The sequence below is a fragment of the Hyposmocoma kahamanoa genome, unplaced genomic scaffold (genome assembly GCF_003589595.1).
Source record: "Hyposmocoma kahamanoa isolate Upper Pololo Valley unplaced genomic scaffold, ASM358959v1 210, whole genome shotgun sequence".
NCBI lineage: Eukaryota > Metazoa > Arthropoda > Insecta > Lepidoptera > Cosmopterigidae > Hyposmocoma > Hyposmocoma kahamanoa.
In genome coordinates, this window is record NW_020653731.1 from 13,127,746 (window position 1) to 13,145,952 (window position 18,207).

At 36.6% G+C, this 18,207-nt stretch overlaps 1 protein-coding gene across 2 annotated transcripts in view; it reads right to left on the reverse strand.

Annotated features, from left to right (window-relative positions):
• Positions 1–18,207, reverse strand: part of LOC113227450 — a 324,353-nt gene that overhangs the window by 36,858 nt on the left and 269,288 nt on the right. Inside the window, exons 8-15 of one of the 2 annotated variants that reach the window (XM_026460379.1) lie at positions 17,180–17,333; positions 14,514–14,608; positions 13,867–13,956; positions 11,487–11,589; positions 9,341–9,433; positions 8,108–8,220; positions 5,961–6,075; positions 5,384–5,484 (exon numbers count right to left, since the gene is read on the reverse strand). In XM_026460379.1, the coding sequence (XP_026316164.1) occupies positions 5,384–5,484; positions 5,961–6,075; positions 8,108–8,220; positions 9,341–9,433; positions 11,487–11,589; positions 13,867–13,956; positions 14,514–14,608; positions 17,180–17,333 (864 nt within the window). The remainder of the gene's footprint in view (positions 1–5,383; positions 5,485–5,960; positions 6,076–8,107; positions 8,221–9,340; positions 9,434–11,486; positions 11,590–13,866; positions 13,957–14,513; positions 14,609–17,179; positions 17,334–18,207) is intronic. The other variant, XM_026460380.1, reaches the window with a different exon arrangement.

An 18,207-nucleotide genomic window follows, 5' to 3' on the forward strand; every position in this document is an offset into this window, starting at 1 on the left:
TTAATGGTTGATTTTGCTATTTCTCCAATTCAAGGCGTTTTTCTTTCCATATACTTTGAGTAGTGTCGTAATGAGAACCTATTTTTATTATCTCCAGTGTCAAGTCCCGTATAGTGGCGAACTAGGGGATATTTCAATAAAACTTAGCAAATAGACGTAATTCCACGTACTTTTGAGGTCGGTTTTTTTAGTACTCTGTACTGAGATTATTTATTCTCTGCTTTGGTAAAAGGTCAGTCATTTACTGCATTTTTTTAAATGGACCATTAGAATTACTTTAAAATCCAACTTCGACTTCCTAGGTCAGTCGTTTTGTCTTACGATGCAGTAAAACTATTTCCAGAAGTCCGTAATTCGATAAAGTAATTAACTAATATTTGGTGTCTTTAACAACTCTATGTCACTCCTTGTAACTATATCTATGCATGTATCTGCATATGTGGAACAGCTTTTTTCGACTAATGGTTATCACTAGAAATTGGAGTAGCTTTGATAAATTGCAGCTTGTCAATGTAAAACAAATTAGTTACAATAATAACTATCTGGTGTGCCGATTGATATTAAATACCCGACCACGTTGTCTTGTATCGCGACTAGCAGTCCTCTTCAGTTATCGATCCATGGTTTTACATACATAACACTTTTTTTATACAATTTATTTCGTCTAGACGACATCTCGCAACCGTCAGCCGTCTAACGTTCAGCACAACATGTTTTCCTCGCTGCGCATTGTCGAGCGAGCTGTGAAGAAGCAACTTAAAGAACACCAGATCTCGGAATCCCTAGCCGACAAGTTCCATTGGGATAAGCTGTCAGTAGCCGCGTCTAACTAAAGACTTTACATAGAATAAAACAAAAAGGTAAACATGCCTTTTGCCTTTTTTCGTACTATACCATGTTTCTAAGTTTCAGAGAATGGTGTTAACTGTTTTGTAAGTTATTTAGGTAATAATTTATAATATAATAATTGTTTTGGACTGTTAAATAAACTTCTTCACAGCAATATATGAGGTTATGCGTCATTTTCTTTCTTGTAGGTATTTGCAATCATTCCGCCATATTTGTTTACCATTTTGATTTTTCTAAAAAAATAGACCTTCGTTATCAGTAGAATTGTCTGTCATTTATGACAATTTTATAATGATTAGAGCCGACTTTTGAACCTTGAAATGCCAGCGTTGTTATTAATTTCTTGTTAATATTAATAACAATCACTGCCAATTGAAGAATGGATTCTTCCACCGTTCTGCCATCTTAGATCTTGTCTGCTAGTTTTAAAAATGTTGCATTAATAGAAACAAAAATATATTACGTGAAAAAAAAGGGATTAATTTCCAAGATATTAGCTACCAAAATTATACTCTGTATAACAAAGTAAGATTTACAATGAAAATTTTCACCAAATGTATTTATTAACGTGAATAATGAAAATATATGTATTTCTCTATTTCAAAGTGTTATGAAGTACTTAAGAAGTCAATAGTACGAATATTACCAGGGGTTCGATTCAGAATCTTAAGATAATTCAGTGGTCGACCGATTTCTATGCATTTTTATTCACAACATCCGAATCGAACGTCAAACTGTCGTATTCGAAACCAAACCGAAATGACGTCATACCCGTTATTAACATTATTCAGAACACAGTTACGAAAGAAAGTTACCGAACGTCCTATTGTTTGCAAAGCAAGAATGTAATATGGAAATCTCTTACTTATTAATAATATATATCTCTTACTTACCGACTAACTCCGTAAACGTAGTTGGATAACGATATCGCATTCGAATCCGAATCGAACGTTTCAACTCGAATATTATGAATAGCTCGGAAAGCGCCCTTCGATTCGAGAACGATGTCCAATCGATCGATTCGATTAAGATGTCAAAGAGTTCTGAATCGTAGTTCAGGACGGCATAATATAATAATGTGCCAGATAACCACGCTAATCGAATGGTCTCAAACTAGAGAATCACCTGTACTATAGAGTACCAGAACAGAGGAATTCATCCTGAAGCACCTCCCAGAACACCCAGACCAGATCCAACTTACAAAAGTTCATTTTCCAAACGGATCCTATATACAATTCAGGACCTCCGCATTCAACGTCTACTGTCTAAATCGTTAAACCACCGAGGTAGTCAATATAATAATAATACAACCTTTTTTCCGCCAATACAATATTAATATCTTCTAACGCGGGCGGCTGTGGTCGCCATTTTGTTTCTTTTTTAATTCAACACGGTGAGTGGTACGCAAAGTGGTAAACTCCTTAATTTTTAAATACCAATACGTGGCGGGGGTTCAAATATAACGACAGCCCTTATAAACGTAAATAGATTAAATATTAATTTTATTGAATAACGTTATGGTTTAATTCCATGATATTCAATTATTTTCTGTAAAATTACTACAATAGTTTGTTATAATTATTAATACAAAGATTGAAGACAAAAAGAAACAGGCCTTTTTCGTGGCCCTAAATTGGCATATAGACGCAGGTTTGAGTCCCGTCAGGTTGGAGGAATTTATTTGTATTCGATCTTATCTCACTGTTGGGCATAGTCCACCACCATGGCCCAATGCTGATTGGGGAACTTTAAACCCTTTTCCAAGGTTGTGAACCCTTCTTTGAGGTGCAGGTTTCATAACGATGTTTTTTCTTCACACACTTACACTTCACACTTCAAATTAAATTTCGCACATAAACGCAAAACTCAGAGGTACTTGCCCGGGCTTTGAACCAAGGGCTTCTCCTTAAAAGGCGGTAGGTCAAACCATTATGCTGCCAAGACTTTTTCAGCTTTTTATTCATTTACTATAATTATAAATACGGTAATGCTTTTTCCTATTGGACTTAAAAATATTACTTTAGTCTTAATTGTAGGTTAGCATAGTAATTACCGCATCTATTTGTTGCAATCCGTCTGATTAAAACTACGTTTTTTATTCATCAAGCAGCCTCTACTCCATCCTCTTTGGATATAGGCATTGGACCAGTTGTAGCCCGCGAAAATTTTGATGTCATCCACCCATCGAGTACATAACCAGAAATAGAGATGAAATGTCATTTAATTTCTTTGACAACTATTCTGCTGTATTACTGTAACAACTGCGCTCCGATTGGTCAGCCCGAATTCGAAACAATTGACGGGTGTCGTCAATAATTTCACTGCAAATCGACCAGTTAACTTGAGCTTTGCTATAACGGACGAAAATTGCAAAATTACATATTTAATATTTAATTACCGATGAAATATGATTCCGTTTGTTTTGTAATTAAACGTTTTGCAGTTTTTCCCACACCATCGAATGGAACAGCCCCATTGTTAGAGATATTATCTTTATTACAATAAATACAGAATATTTTTGGAATATATGGAGACGTACACACAGGTCAGTTGTTGGCCCTCTCTTTATTTCAGTGCAAACGAGAGTTGATATTTATAAGTGATGTATCACTGATAAGTTACCAGGAATGTATGGCCATTATTTCATCTCTATTTCTCGTTATATACTCGATGCATCCACCCAATAAAGTGGCGGACGACCTCTGCTGCGCGTGTTAGAACATGGTCATCAATCCATGATCCTCCTTGTCCACCGATCTGGATCCATCCTAGCTACATATCCTGCCCATTTCCATTTCATCGTCTCAATTTTGTGTACAACGTCACCGACTTTAGTTATCCGTCGAATATGCTCATTCGGTATCCGATCATCATCAGCTTACACGCATCCACTGCTGGACACACAAGCGTTCCCTAGAGCACGCTAACTCTCCCGGTCTTGTATCCGATCAAGCAATGTTATTCCTAACATTGCCCTTCCATTGATCTCTGTGCGATTCGTAACTTCTATGCTGATTTCTTCGTCAGAGTCGTTGTTTCCATGCCATAGGTGAATACTTTACTTTGTTTTTTCTATTACAGACTAACATTTAATCTACGCAGGAAGACACCAGCACCCTTTTTATAGAAAAGCGGTTAAATATCAAGAAATAGCAACAGCTTTTTTTTAACTACTAAGACAAATATTGAGATTATTATTATAATATCTTGTGCAATTCATTATTTCAAATTAAGTTAATTTAGACTAATGGATTTGGTTTTAATTGACTGATTTTTATTTTAAAATATGCAATAAATGTACTTTGTTTAATTTATTTGTGTCAATTTATAATTTTAGAACAATTAATATAACTTTTTATTATTATTGATGTTCAGTTCGAAGCACGATGAACGTTAAACCTAAACGTTGTGACAATGGAGTCGAATTTAAAAGTTAGAATGTAAAAGAAGTCATGTCGATGTTTTATACTGGATTTTTTGTACTTTTATAAATAATGAACACCCGCTTGCCACAATCTCACCTGATGTTAAGTGAAAATGTGACCGACTATGGTACGCGTTTGCCTAAAAAATACCTATTCATTCTAGCCTTGAATAACCCCAAACTGTACTTTTCGGGAAACAGATTTATTATTATTAATTATTATTCCATTCCTTTGCTCAAATTTCATTTTTCGAAATCTTTGCTGGATTTCAAAGTAGGATCCTTCAAAAACCTTTATTTATGAAGAGATGTGCTTCAGCAACCAATAGCAATTCGTTATTTACTCATCTCGATGTTTCTTATGCAAACAACCAATCGTAATTCGTTACAATAGACATCCACTTCCTACGGTCCTGACACACATCTTTCGCCTCATCAACGTGCATCAGTGCTTTCATACACGCGTGTCGGTTACGGGTACTCTAGACCTGGCCCGTCTTTAGGATGACCTCAATTTGGTCACGGTAGGTTCGCCTTGGTCGGCCCTTGCCAACTTGCCCGCTCACATTCGCCTTATATATCTGTTTCGTTAATCTTCTTTTATTCATTCTCTCTACATATCCGAACCATCTAAGCATCCCTTTCTCTATCTTTGTCACTATATCTTCTTCCACTTACCACACTGTGATTTATCCATCAGAGTCACTCCAGCCATACTTCTCAAAGCTCTCATTTCTACTGCATTAATTCTACTTTCGTGCTTCTTCTGCCAAACCTAATATTCACTACCATTACATAAGTGCAGGAACCAGCTACCGTCATTTACAGCCAGTCGTGCCTTTTTAGACACTTTCCGGTTGCCCATAACGGCATGCAATGCACAATTCACCTGATTCTCTGCGTTCACTCTCCTTATATTTATTCAAAACAACTAATGGTATTTCTTTATTTTAACATGTCGACCTTCCGTATTTAAAACAACCAATGGTATATCGTTATCTGAACGCCGTTTAATCAGTCTTAAATGGTATTTCGTTAATGGCGTAAATTAATGGCGTAGTCAAAATAATGGGATTTATACTAACGTTGCTATGTATGGTAATAACATACCTTTTCCTGTTGGGGATGGTCGGCGCCATGCTGCTGTTGTGCGCGGGTCGCAGCTAGTGTTGCCAGTTCGGACATGTTTACGTAGAGAGCTTGGGGCATTTCTGCAAACAAAAGCAACAAAATTATTTATAGATAGTTGCGGGAATCAGGATCTTCTTTACGTACAAATTCTACTTATGATAAGTACAATCAAAGGGAAAAATATTGTATTAAATATATTAAACCAAAATACGCTTTTTTTAAACGGAGTGTACCGGAGTGTTGGCATTGTCTCTATTGAATGGTGCACAGCAAGCCGTTGCCGTCAAAGAACAAATAAAAGCTTTTTAAATTAAATTACTTCAGTAACATATGACGGTAAAAGTATAGCAAGTTGGCGTTACGGTGGAAGTATTACAAATATAGCTAGAATTTGAATATTAAATTTTAGCTTCTTTCACAATCTATTGATAAAATTGTCGACAGTAACTACATAACTATTTAACATTTTACGAAAACTGAATCAAACCCTGCAAATGTCATTTTAGTCCATTTTCAAAAAGAACACGATTATACAACCACTATCCATTGAAATTACCTTTAGTAAGATGCGGCGGCAGAGAAGAAGGTTTGGTAGGTTTGAACTCGTGATTGGCAGTGTTGGCGTTGCAAGACTTCGTGGGGACCACGGGCCTTTCCAGAGACGAACATCGCTGTGGGAAATAAACTATTATTAGCCGGGAGATTTGGTAGAAGGGGCTTAAAGGTGGAATGATGCCCACCACACTATCAACTGTAGGAAAGCAAGCAGACATAAGGTGGCTTATTCATTCACGGGAAGAAAGTGTGTTCATTTACGGTCTTCGATGTAATAGTTAATAAACGAAATTGCAACACCTTGCCGTGCCGGGATGAATAAGGCGTGCGCCTGGTGATAAGCGACACGCCTGTCCATAACAGTTCCAGTGCCACACAGAACTTTAAATCGCAATTAGGGGTATTGCCACTGCACCCGTCCCGCAGAGACATAAATTGACAAGTCCCATGTGTCTGTAACTTCACCACCACCCTTACCCTTGAAAACCGGAACGCACTAACAGTCACATTACTGCTTGATGGCATAAATAAGTAAGTGCAGAGGCGGATCGTGGGAGATTTTAGTGGGAGTTCACTTACCTATGCATATTCATATTAACTGCCTCCGTGGCCGAACGGTTACCATGCCGGACTGCCACGCAGAGGTCCCATGTTCGATTCCCGGGCCGGGAGAAATACTTGTATGGCCTACATTTATTTCTCTCGTGAGTTTGGGTGTAATTTGTGGTTGTCTATGTGTGTGTCCATGGCACCCGCGACACAGGGTTTCCCTAGTGCGGGGCTATGTTGATTGTGAGCGTTATTATTATTATTATTATATTCATATCTTTATTCCTTGCCACATCGTTACATATTTTAAATAAAAAATGAAACTCACATTATAGTGCTCCATTTTAAACAATGCCACCAAACAACACTACGCTTCTTAACAATGATTGAATAATAAGAATTTTTACAAGACAACAACATGCGCGCGAAAAAAATACGGTTTGCTAAATATTCTCATACTAATCTTTTGTTTCACGTGTCGCGCCGTTAAGAACTGTCTCTTTCGCACAGTACTGAACCTTGTAAACAATGTCGGTTTATAGGAGCGCATCGCGAAGCGCTCCACTCAAGGGTCAGTATGCTATACTATGTTAAAGAGAACGATAAAAATCTAATTGTACGTTTGTCGTTCATTAATAAAAAAAACTGTGGCTGCTAATATAATATGAAAGCATAATTAATAAATTTATTTTGGTGGGTTGGATATGAGTGGGCCGCCTCTGGTAAGGTACTTCCCTGGCCGAACTCTTTCACGCTACTAAAATTAAACAACTTACCTTCGGCACAGCGATAGTACAAATCCGCGTACGTAGCATTGGCAAAAGGCGTGTATCTGGATTAAACCAAATTTTACAGAAGATAGATTTAACGTTGTTACTTTCTTATTTCTTATGGCTGCGACTTCATTTTCGTACAGTAAACATTAATTAATGACGTCTACGGACTGATAACAATAGATTTCCGTAAATCACGCTACTTTGGTTGCCACGGTATATACGCGAATTTGATTTGGTCACTTTCTATTACGATTGCTCCAACATCAACTTCTTCCAAGGTATTCCTCCTGAACCCTTTTCAAAATATAGAGAAATGTTGTGTAATATGGTAAATCGGCGGTAGTTAACATAGTGCTTTTAATGTAATAATAATATAGTTTCAGTAGTAGAGCTCAGAAAAGTTCGTCCAGGGTAGTACTACCACCTTACCTATTTCTAACTTTAAGCAGAAATGTCAGCATTACTGTGTTCCGATTTTGAAGGGTAAGGGTGCTGGTGAAATTACAGGCACATGGGACTGTCAACTTATGTTTCAGAGTGACGGGCGCAGTGGTAGTGCCCCTCAGATCTTTGCAATTTAAAGTGGCGCTATAACTGTTATGGACAGGCGTGTAGCTTGCCATCAGGCGCACGATTTGTTCGTACTGTCACTTGATGTTATAAAAAAAAATTAAAAATATTTTTTACTGTAAATTGCATGACTATTAGAATAAGGTTCTGATGGGACAGGCATGTTCTCTAGAACAAAAGACCTAAAATTAAATGAAGATTTAAAAAAAAAGTTTCCGACGATATGTAATATAAATAAAAGTATATAACTCACTGTAGGCAATGGTGGTCTGGAGTATATTCCTTCTCGAGGCGATGTGGGGACGTCAGTCTCCGATGTGAACGTATGAACGCTCAATGCGGGACGGGGGTGTCCTCTTTCGTAAGCTGCAAGGGATTTATTTGCACTAATTATCTTGGTTATTTCAAATGCTGGTTCTGCCTACATTAGACTCAATTTAATTTAATAAAATAAATTTTTCTACTCCTATATTTCTGTCAATTATAAGTTAATAAACCATATCATAAAGGCGCTAATTTTAGTTCTGAATCAAAGTTCTATAGTCTATGGTACTGGCCACTGAGCTAAAAAAATCCATTAAAGTTCTGTACACAGAACCATAATGAGTTTCAAAAAGAAAATGTCGTATTTTTGCTCATTAAAATATAAATTAGGACGCTACTCAAACGCCATACATTGAATAGGCCAATATGTTGACCAATCATGTTTAAAATATTGGCCTAAAAGTCTTTAAACTGAGGAATATAAATCTTTATTATAAAAAAAAATTGTTAAAATATATAATATGCGGTACTTGGCCAGTTCTATTCATCTCTTCAGTTTTTTATTTATCTCTTCAGTTTTTTGTTTTGTAGCGTTTGTTTGGCTTTCACCTGAATGTATGTATGAAGAGGCTGTATGGTGGAACCTTTGCCTACCCTAATAAAAGGGTTAAAATTTATTTAAAAAAATTGCGTTTCTTGTCATGGATAGGTAACAAAATATACATTAAATATTGGTTCTGTTTCATAATTTTATTTACTCGTAGAAAAAAAAAATACGTGGTAGTAACCCGTTTAGCTCATGGAGGTAGTCTCGATCTCTGATTTTGGAAAACAAAAAAAAATATTGTAAATGTTGAATGAGTACAAAAATGTTATTTACAAAGAAACTCCTAGAGTTTCTTGCTCATTCTTCTCAGGGGATTCTGCCTTACGAATGAGCGGTAGAGTTTAACCAATGTGACTATTTCAAGTGTAATAATGCTTACCTATGAAATAAAGATTATTTGTTCTGTATTAATTCATTATATTAGGTAGGCTCGCCATGGACATACTGCGTTCATTACACGGACCCCAGAGGTCCATGGATCACAGGTTAAGAAACCCTGTATTAGAGCCTTTAACACGGCGTATTTTCTACGTGCCGACGACGCACAGAAATCCTTTGCACACGTTCACAAATTCAGTGGCGTCGTAAACACAAAAAAACTTGACAAAAACTCACCAGCCGATATTGTGTGCGGTCGTCCTCCCATAATAGCCGAAGCAGCTCGTTCGAATTGTGCCGTGTCCTTCAGGTCCGGCCACGTTGCTGATGCTGGAATATGTCGTAAAAAAATTAGAGATAAATACGCTAAGTTTATTTGTAAAGTAGTAACAACTCCGCAAGACTATATCGTACTGTTCATACAATAGTGTATTAAATCAAAAAGTGTATTTTTCAGAATCGATGAAAAACTATATTATGCGCATATCAAAACGCATGGTCAGTGTGTCACTTCCGTAATAAATTGTCAGTCGTTCTTTTTCGCTGAAACGTTGTTTTATTAGAAAGTAATTACTCACTTCCCGTGAAAATTGTTTAAAATTGATCTATTGGTTAAAATTTCTTTTTTACAGACATCTAATCAGTTTTATACTTGAAAAAATAATTTCATATTTTTGAGTAAACAATGTTTTGTCCAGAACGAAAAATTAAGAGGAGATCTTCTAATTGTTTCTTGCTATATATCAACGACGGTCTTATTGACGTGTAGAGAATCAAATTTTACATTCAGCAATACTATTAATCTTGAATTTTACATATTTTGAATTGCACAGTGTGTGTAAGAGCAGTGCGATATTACAAAAATCATAAACAACAATTATCCCTCCGTGATTTTTTTTACGAAATATAATAAATGTAATACATGTTAAGTTTTTATTGTACATCGATGCAATTTTATTCAAATATCGCCTTCAGGACAACGGAACGAGATCCGTCAATGTTTAGCTTGATATTCTGCCGTCCGTACTATAAATTACAATAAGTTCATACGTGCTAGCTTTGCATCGGTCTGAAATACAGCCAGCGCATAGGTTCCCAAACTTTTTGGCTTACCGCCCACTTAGCAAGATAAAACAATTTCAACTCCCACGGAGGGAGGGTGGGAAAATTAACTGCATGAAAAAATATTCAACACAAGCGCAGCTATTTTGCATGATGTAACCTTCACTGGGTTCGCGGAGTAACGTACTTTTTTAATTTTTTTTCACGATCTCTGTCAATTGCTTTGTAATAATGGTTGTTTTTCAATTGAGACATTGAAATATTTCTGGACGACATATCTATTTTCATTTATTAAGTCTTTCACTTTTCTAGGGAAACGAAATGAATCATGTAAACTATGTATAAGAGCATATGCACATGGCGTATTTTATACGCTCCGACGACGTGCGTATACGCATCGTAGACGCGCTTTAAAAGCGCGTATGTATCGCGCATTTTGATAAAAGGTAGTTTTGATTTTAGTTTTGTTTGTTAATTTCAGTTAATTTTTTAAACGAAGCAACTATATGCAGCAAGCTACATGAAATTCTATATAAGCTTCTTCAACTTCTTGCTTGCAACACGATGTTTGCGCACGTTTCAATCGATTCACTATAGCGCGTCTGCAGCACGTATACGAACAGACTACGCACATAAAACGCCGTGTGCAAAGGCTCTAAATGAAAACGCATAAGGGCGCGTTCTCATTATGTCGTGACGACAGATAGTCGTGCAGTTTTAAGTATCGTGGCTTATATATTTAAATGAAGTTGTTCACACATAGAACAACACGATTAACTATCGTTCACGAATTTTTTGACGTTACGACGACAGACTGTGTGTTTGTGACAATGAGAAGAGCTAAAACGACAGTCTTTCGACGATAAATAAAACGTCACAATATAAAATGTGACGACAGATAATCGCAGCTTGAAACGATTCCGTCGTGCAAACGACGAGGCGGCTGCCGTGAATCGATAAGCTAGACACGACAGTCGTTCAAAGATAAAACAAACGTCCACGACACAGTCGCGACAGATAGTCTGCCGTCCGGTAACTAAAAAACTAAAACGCGGCTAAGTGAGAAATGGTCAAATATCCGTTTTAATTATAAAAAGATAGAACTCAAAATTCTCTATTAAAAACAGTTAAAATTAGTTAACATATTCGACTTATCGGAACTTATCCTAACGATGCATACATAAGTGGGTTGGCTTTTTATGATATCTCAATAGTTTAGTCGTGATATGGGAACAGGCTAGAGCGACAGTCGTCCATCGATAAATAACACGTTACGACATAATGGGATGCGCCCTTACAAGTTAAAACAAGAATTCGTTACCTGCGTTGCCAATCCCGTCTCGGTCGTCGTCGCCGTGGTCGATCTCGGTGGCGCTCTTCGCCGGCGTCGTGCACTCGCTGCTCACGCTCTGGTTGTCTGAACCCTACGGCCATTGTCGTATAGTGCATTATTCCACGGATCACCATTATAATTCACGTTGTCAGGTGCCAAAATATGCAATTTGCTATAATTAATTTCACATAGCATGGGACGGTGCCGTTTGTTTGAAGGTTCTAGAGATGAGTGATGTAATAATAATAGAATGAATATATACATGCTGTATATTTGAAAGTGAGACATATTCATAGATGTCATGGTAAATCATGTTACAACTTAACATAGACTAAAATAAAATTAGGATATGGTATAGAACAAAAAATAAATCAACAAAATGCGTTTTGAAATGTACATAGGAATAAACCGTTTCCCTTTACGCATGATTTCGAGTGCAATGGGAATTCTACCAAGCGAGAGCCGAGTGAGACAGCACAATAACAATGATTTCACATTTACGTTTTAGCTTAAGTTAATTATTTTTTACTTGAACTATTATGGAAAAGTTTTACGTACTAAAAAAGATAAGTTTATGATTTAGCAACTAGTTATCGTTTAATAAGAATTGAGGTTTTTGTCGCAGTTAAAAATGTGAAATCAAATTATTTACTATGATTGATTTTTTAGTTATTTATAGTATATTTACACTTATGTGGTACGGAGCAAGTGTTCAAAATGTCCACCGTTTTCCACAATGCAGTCTAGCACGGCATAGTAAATTTTGTTTTAAATTGTATAACACAAACACATTTTGTCTCACAGTATAAAATGCTGAGATAATCCTCTCACGCAACACTTCGACCTCCGCGTAAACTCCGATTCGGGAACATTTCAATAGCTTGCCTCACACTATCACCACTTATTACGTAATGTCGCACCATCTCAGTCAATCCGACGTTAGAATAAATATCCATTTTGCGGCGATCGGGCGAGCGGAAGTACAAATAATTTACGTGTCTTCGTTAGATCAAGGTCGCGCGTGCACTGAGCAATTTCGCGTATGCGCTCGCGCCCCCATTCCCGACCTGTGCTTTGTTTTTCGCCGCCGTGCACCACCCGCCGCTGCGTCGGAGCAATAATAGTGATGTGCATAGATTTCGATAACTAATGTTGTTCTCAAGTAGAAGTCGATAAAAGAAAATAAAAAAATATTTTTTGTAAAGTTTAAGTTCATTACTTTATCATTTCTTTGGGTTCAGAATCAGGAATATAACGCATTCTATAAATATGTCCCATTTAAAAAAAATACAGCCTATAAATACAGCATACAAATATATATATAGATAACAAACGAAAAGAGAATCGATTTAGAGGTAATAATTTAAGAACAAATAATAAACAAAATAAAAATAATTAAATTATTATGTTATTGAGTTCATTAAAAAAATCAACATTAAGCAAACAAAAAGGCGACAACACAACATAGAATTTAACTTAACATACCGTAATTTTTACTTAAATTTACAACCACAACAAATATTGTTTGTTTTTGACACATTGTAACAAATGTATTATTTCTTTTTGTACTTGGTTGACAGATTATTTAAAAATAATATGCGTATAATATAAAAATTGGAGATGTCACCGTGCCCATCCTATGTGATATTCACTATAAACAATATCACCAACTCCATTGATGAGAAAGTAGATTGGTGAAGTCGTTCACATTATGTGACTTAATCATCTAAATAAAGAACATGAAATCCGTCTGATTAAATAATATTAAAAAGGGGCGCTTCTGCCCACTGAAATAACTTCTGCCTACCCAAACAAATAGACAAAAACTTTATATAAAAAAAAGTAAGCCATAAAAATCACAATCTATGTATGGAACTAATAAAGATTGGATTTATTCCCACTAGTTCAATGTAAGGAACTTTTACAATTGTTCCTCGTGGAATTGATTACATGGAATAAACGCAATAAATCACCTATACATTAACGAAGTAAGCCGACTCTACAATTCCATTATTACAAAACAATAATTCCCCATGCTCTTTTCTTCTTCATCTTTTTCCTTTCTATTCCCTCTTCTCTGTTCTACTTGTACTTTATTGCTCTTAAGTCAAAAGACTTACGATAATAAAAAAAGAGACAAAAACGAATCATAAAAACGTAGTAAAAAAAAATTTGTTAAGTAGTAATAATCGCTTAAATTAGGCTTTCACAACGTAACACACTCTTCCTTGATGACAAAGGTAAGTACGAATTCAAATTTTAGCTATTATGTTTATCCAAACAAAATTTTATCACTTTGTTATTTAGTGCAGATTACTTTAAGAAAAAAAAAACTAAAAAACATAATAAAAAAGCGTAACAAGCATACATTGTCAACGTAGAGCGAGCGGCGCTGCAAAGCGTCCTGCGAACGGAAACCAGAATCGGCGCTGCACACGCTCGCCAGCCGGAATGTCGACTAAAATAATAATAATAAAAACAACAAAAAATAAAATAATAAAACCAAAAATATTTACAAAAAAAAAAAATGTTTTATAAAAGTGCAAGAAATTATAAAAACGAAATTAATGGAAACAAAAAACTTGACGAAAATATACATACATAGCCTCCTCTACAAAAGGAGTACATCAACTCATCAATTTGCAGTCCCTGAAGTATAATATCTGTATAGTTTACTAAATAAGGAATTTTCCAGAACTCCCTAACCCCCAGGTCTACTCCGGTTCTCCGACATCACATTAAAAGACGCCATTTGCGAATGAAGCTCCACATGTCAAATATTGTCGTTTTGATATGGTGGAGTATTACTTATTTGACAGTAATTGTTAAGGACTTATGTAGGATGGAGAATGTGACTAGACCCCTAGAATTAAATAAGACATTGGACATCGGGTCCACGCTTAAAAATGTCCGATCTAAATGAGAAACCAATTGCAAAAAAGAGCAACAATCTTGCAACAATCTGTTTGTAGATCAATGAACCATACAGAAGTACCCCTTGTGCCTGGAATTTACCTGCGAAAGTGAGTGCGTGTCGTGCGGTGCTGGCAGCGTGCCGGAGGACGAGGCGTTTGACAGAGGCGTCGAACAGGACACTGTGGAGCTAGACACTGGAATAGAAGACATTACATCAGGCATACGCAGGCATAGGTGGCAAATATCGACACGCAACAGGTTCCCAAAAGAGGTAAGTCAAGTTTAAAGAAAATAACATTTTTACTTGCGTCACAGTATATTTATGAAAATTTAAAATAAAATGAAATAAAAAAAATAAATGGGTATAAATGTTTATTCACATAGGACCCTACAGTTTCTTACTCATTTTTCTCAGGCGAATCTACCTTACGAATGGTTGGTGGAATTACATCAATTTTCGGTTTCAAGTGTAATTTGCTTACGTATGAAATAAAAATTATTTCGGTTTGAGTTCGAATAGGACCTGTAGGGCTGGCCCAACAGGGCTTACCTTGCGCGAGAGCGGTATAAAGCGCGGGATCTCTATAGTTCCCAAAAGAGGTAAGTCAAGTTTAAAGAAAATAACATTTTTACTTGCGTCACAGTACATTTATGAAAATTTAAAATAAAATGAAATAAAAAAAATAAATGGGTGTAAATGTTTATTCACATAGGACCCTACAGTTTCTTACTCATTTTTCTCAGGCGAATCTACCTTACGAATGGTTGGTGGAATTACATCAATTTTCGGTTTCAAGTGTAATTTGTTTACGTATGAAATAAAAATTATTTCGGTTTGAGTTCGAATAGGACCTGTAGGGCTGGCCCAACAGGGCTTACCTTGCGCGAGAGCGGTATAAAGCGCGGGATCTCTATATGAGAATAGCAATATCTCGCGCTTCGTGTCGCTCTCGCGCAAGTCACGCTTCGTTGTGCTAGCCCTATTAGTGTGACATCTACACTACTTTGTACAGAGATAGTTCAATAAAACAACGTTTGGTTATTGATTATTAAAACAAAGATCATTACACAAAAAATTCCTTCGATCCAGCTAGATTCGAACTAGCGTCTTCCAGCAAACCGTGCCAGATGCTATGCCAACTAAGTCACGGAACGAATTAGCTGACCTTACGAATTTTTCTACGTACTTGCTGCAGATCTTTGTTAAAAATCAGTTGTAATGAAATAAGTCGTTAAAAACCAAAGATAAAGATATGCAAACGCAAGACGCACACTATCTAGCTATGCACTAGTGTTACATAACACTGGTCGTCCTAACGCGCCTTTCATTATTATGCGAATATGTGCGTCCGTACGCGTTTCCGCACACATACAAGCCGCGCTGTAATATGGTACGGAGTTGCCCTATTCGTTTGATTCTACTAATGGTTCTAATGGTGTAACGATTTTACCTGCCTCATTTGATGGAGATTCCACAACATCACAAAGCTGTGAACTAGGAAAAGCCATTCTATATTGGAAAAATACAGACCACAAAAAAGGTCATTCGTAAGTCCGTTACTCACTTACCCAAGGCCATTCTTCATAATGCACTAACCCGAGACCAAATAAACAAAAGCTTTAAGTGTTTTTAAAGTCTTTGATTGCTTTTGAATAAACACGACACTACTGCGCCGTGTTTATTGTTAAAACAGACCAATCAAGAAAAAACATAAAAAATGAAAATAACACGAACATTTCTCTCTCATTCTCTCTAGCACACTTGTTGCCAGCTTATGATCTTTGCTCTCACTGCCTTGGGTTGGCTGGAAAAAAATCTCTTTTACAGATAAGTCCACCTTTGTCCACCCTCTACAACAACAACATAGCATGGCTCGTAACCGCGCTGTCCACTTACATATTTTATACAGCAAAATACACTGTTTGTAAAAAAAGTTCACTTTGTATATACATTCATCAATAAAAAAAACGATTTAAGCGTGAATACAAAAACATCTTTTGTCAGAGCAGATGTGTCTCGCAACATATATATTTCCGTAATCAATGCGTTTGATACCTGTAAACCTTAATTTCCGTACCTATATATACTCATATTTGGTGGTATTGTTATAATTTAATATTATATTTGTAAACTTACATTATTATTTATATTGCTTACCTTCATTACTTACACTATTTACATTGTTTGCTTTACATGTTACACTTTTGCTTGATATATAAATATGTATAGTATTTAGAGTTAGGTATATATATTTGCGTGTGATGCACTTTGGGGCCATGGCTTACTGGGCTGTGATCGCTCACCATATGGTACTGGCAGAAAACCAGCACTGTTTGACTTCTCTCGATCTACAGTATTTATGCTGAGTCAGGGCCATTTCAGCACAAACTGTAGTCATAGGTAAAGTAAAATTTTATCAGTTCTTATAGTATTTGTTTGTTTTTCTCACAGTATTTGTTTTTCTCGCAATATGTGTTTTATATAAATGTGTATAAAATTAATAATGAATGTTCTATGTGCGTTTATGTACTCTGTGAAGTGGTTGTAAATGTTTAGTTTCTGTTTGTATTTGTGCTGAATAAACGTGTTATCTATCTATCTATCTATTCCGTTTTGTTTAGAGGCGTATCCGATTAAGATAATAGAGGTGAACTTACCATGCTGGTGCTGAGCACAGGCTGATGAGCTACGTAATAGAGGTGAACTTACCATGATGGTGCTCGAAGCACCATTATGTTGAACTAGGTAATAGAAGTGAACTTACCATGATGGTGCTCGGAGCACTGGCTGTTGAGCGAGGAGATGGAGGTAAGCGAAGACTTGCGGCTGCCGAGACGCGAAGCGGGCGGCGATGCGGGCGCAGAACCTGCGCCGCTCTCCGCCCACATGCTGTGGCACGACTTTATGTCGCAGATAACCTGCCAAATACAAGTTGCAGAATATAAAATTTATTTCATTCATTTTAACTCACCGTTGACGGCCGTCTAATCGCCTTTCACAGCGAATAAACTTGTGCGAGATAAGTACGTTTCTGTACATGGCACACCGTCTTCAACAACCACATTAAAATGATAATTTTTGGGTTTGATTGTTGGCATGTACCGAGGCGTCCCAGTTTTTCAGTAAGGACATTATAACAGCACACTCAGTGTGAACTTAACTTATATCATTTTTGACGATAGATGACTTTGGATATTTATTATTCGAAAAAATAACCGACACATTTTAACTTGCCACTTTTGAATTGAAATGCAATGGCAATGTTAAAGCCGGTGTGCGATGTGTGTACGCGTAGATTCCAAAATTCATGGACCAATTAAATTTACATTTATGATGATGAGTATTCAAATGCATTATTAGCTTTATCCACATTCAGAAGGCTATTTAAAAATAGCTCCATTAACTCATCCCACCCGCACCCTTTTACCATTCAGACGTACGGTGGGATGTCATCCTTACTTGGTCGATATTTCCTTCAGGCGTACTAAGCGCTTTTGTCATCTTTTATTATACGCACAGTGCAGGAATAGAATTCCCTGCCTGCGACTATGTTTCCGAGTACATACAACTCGAGTATCTTTAAGGTGCGACTGAATAGACATCTTCTGGGCGAGCTCGATCCATCGTACGTCTTAATCTTTGCTCCCGGGCTAGGTAGTATTCAAGAGCAAGTCCATTCAATAAAAAAAAGAAAGAAAACAATAACTGTGTAAGCTGTGTGCAAGAAATACAGTTTTGCCCTAAGAGTGCTCTGTAAATACCATCGAGTATAAAACCAGAAATAGAGACGAA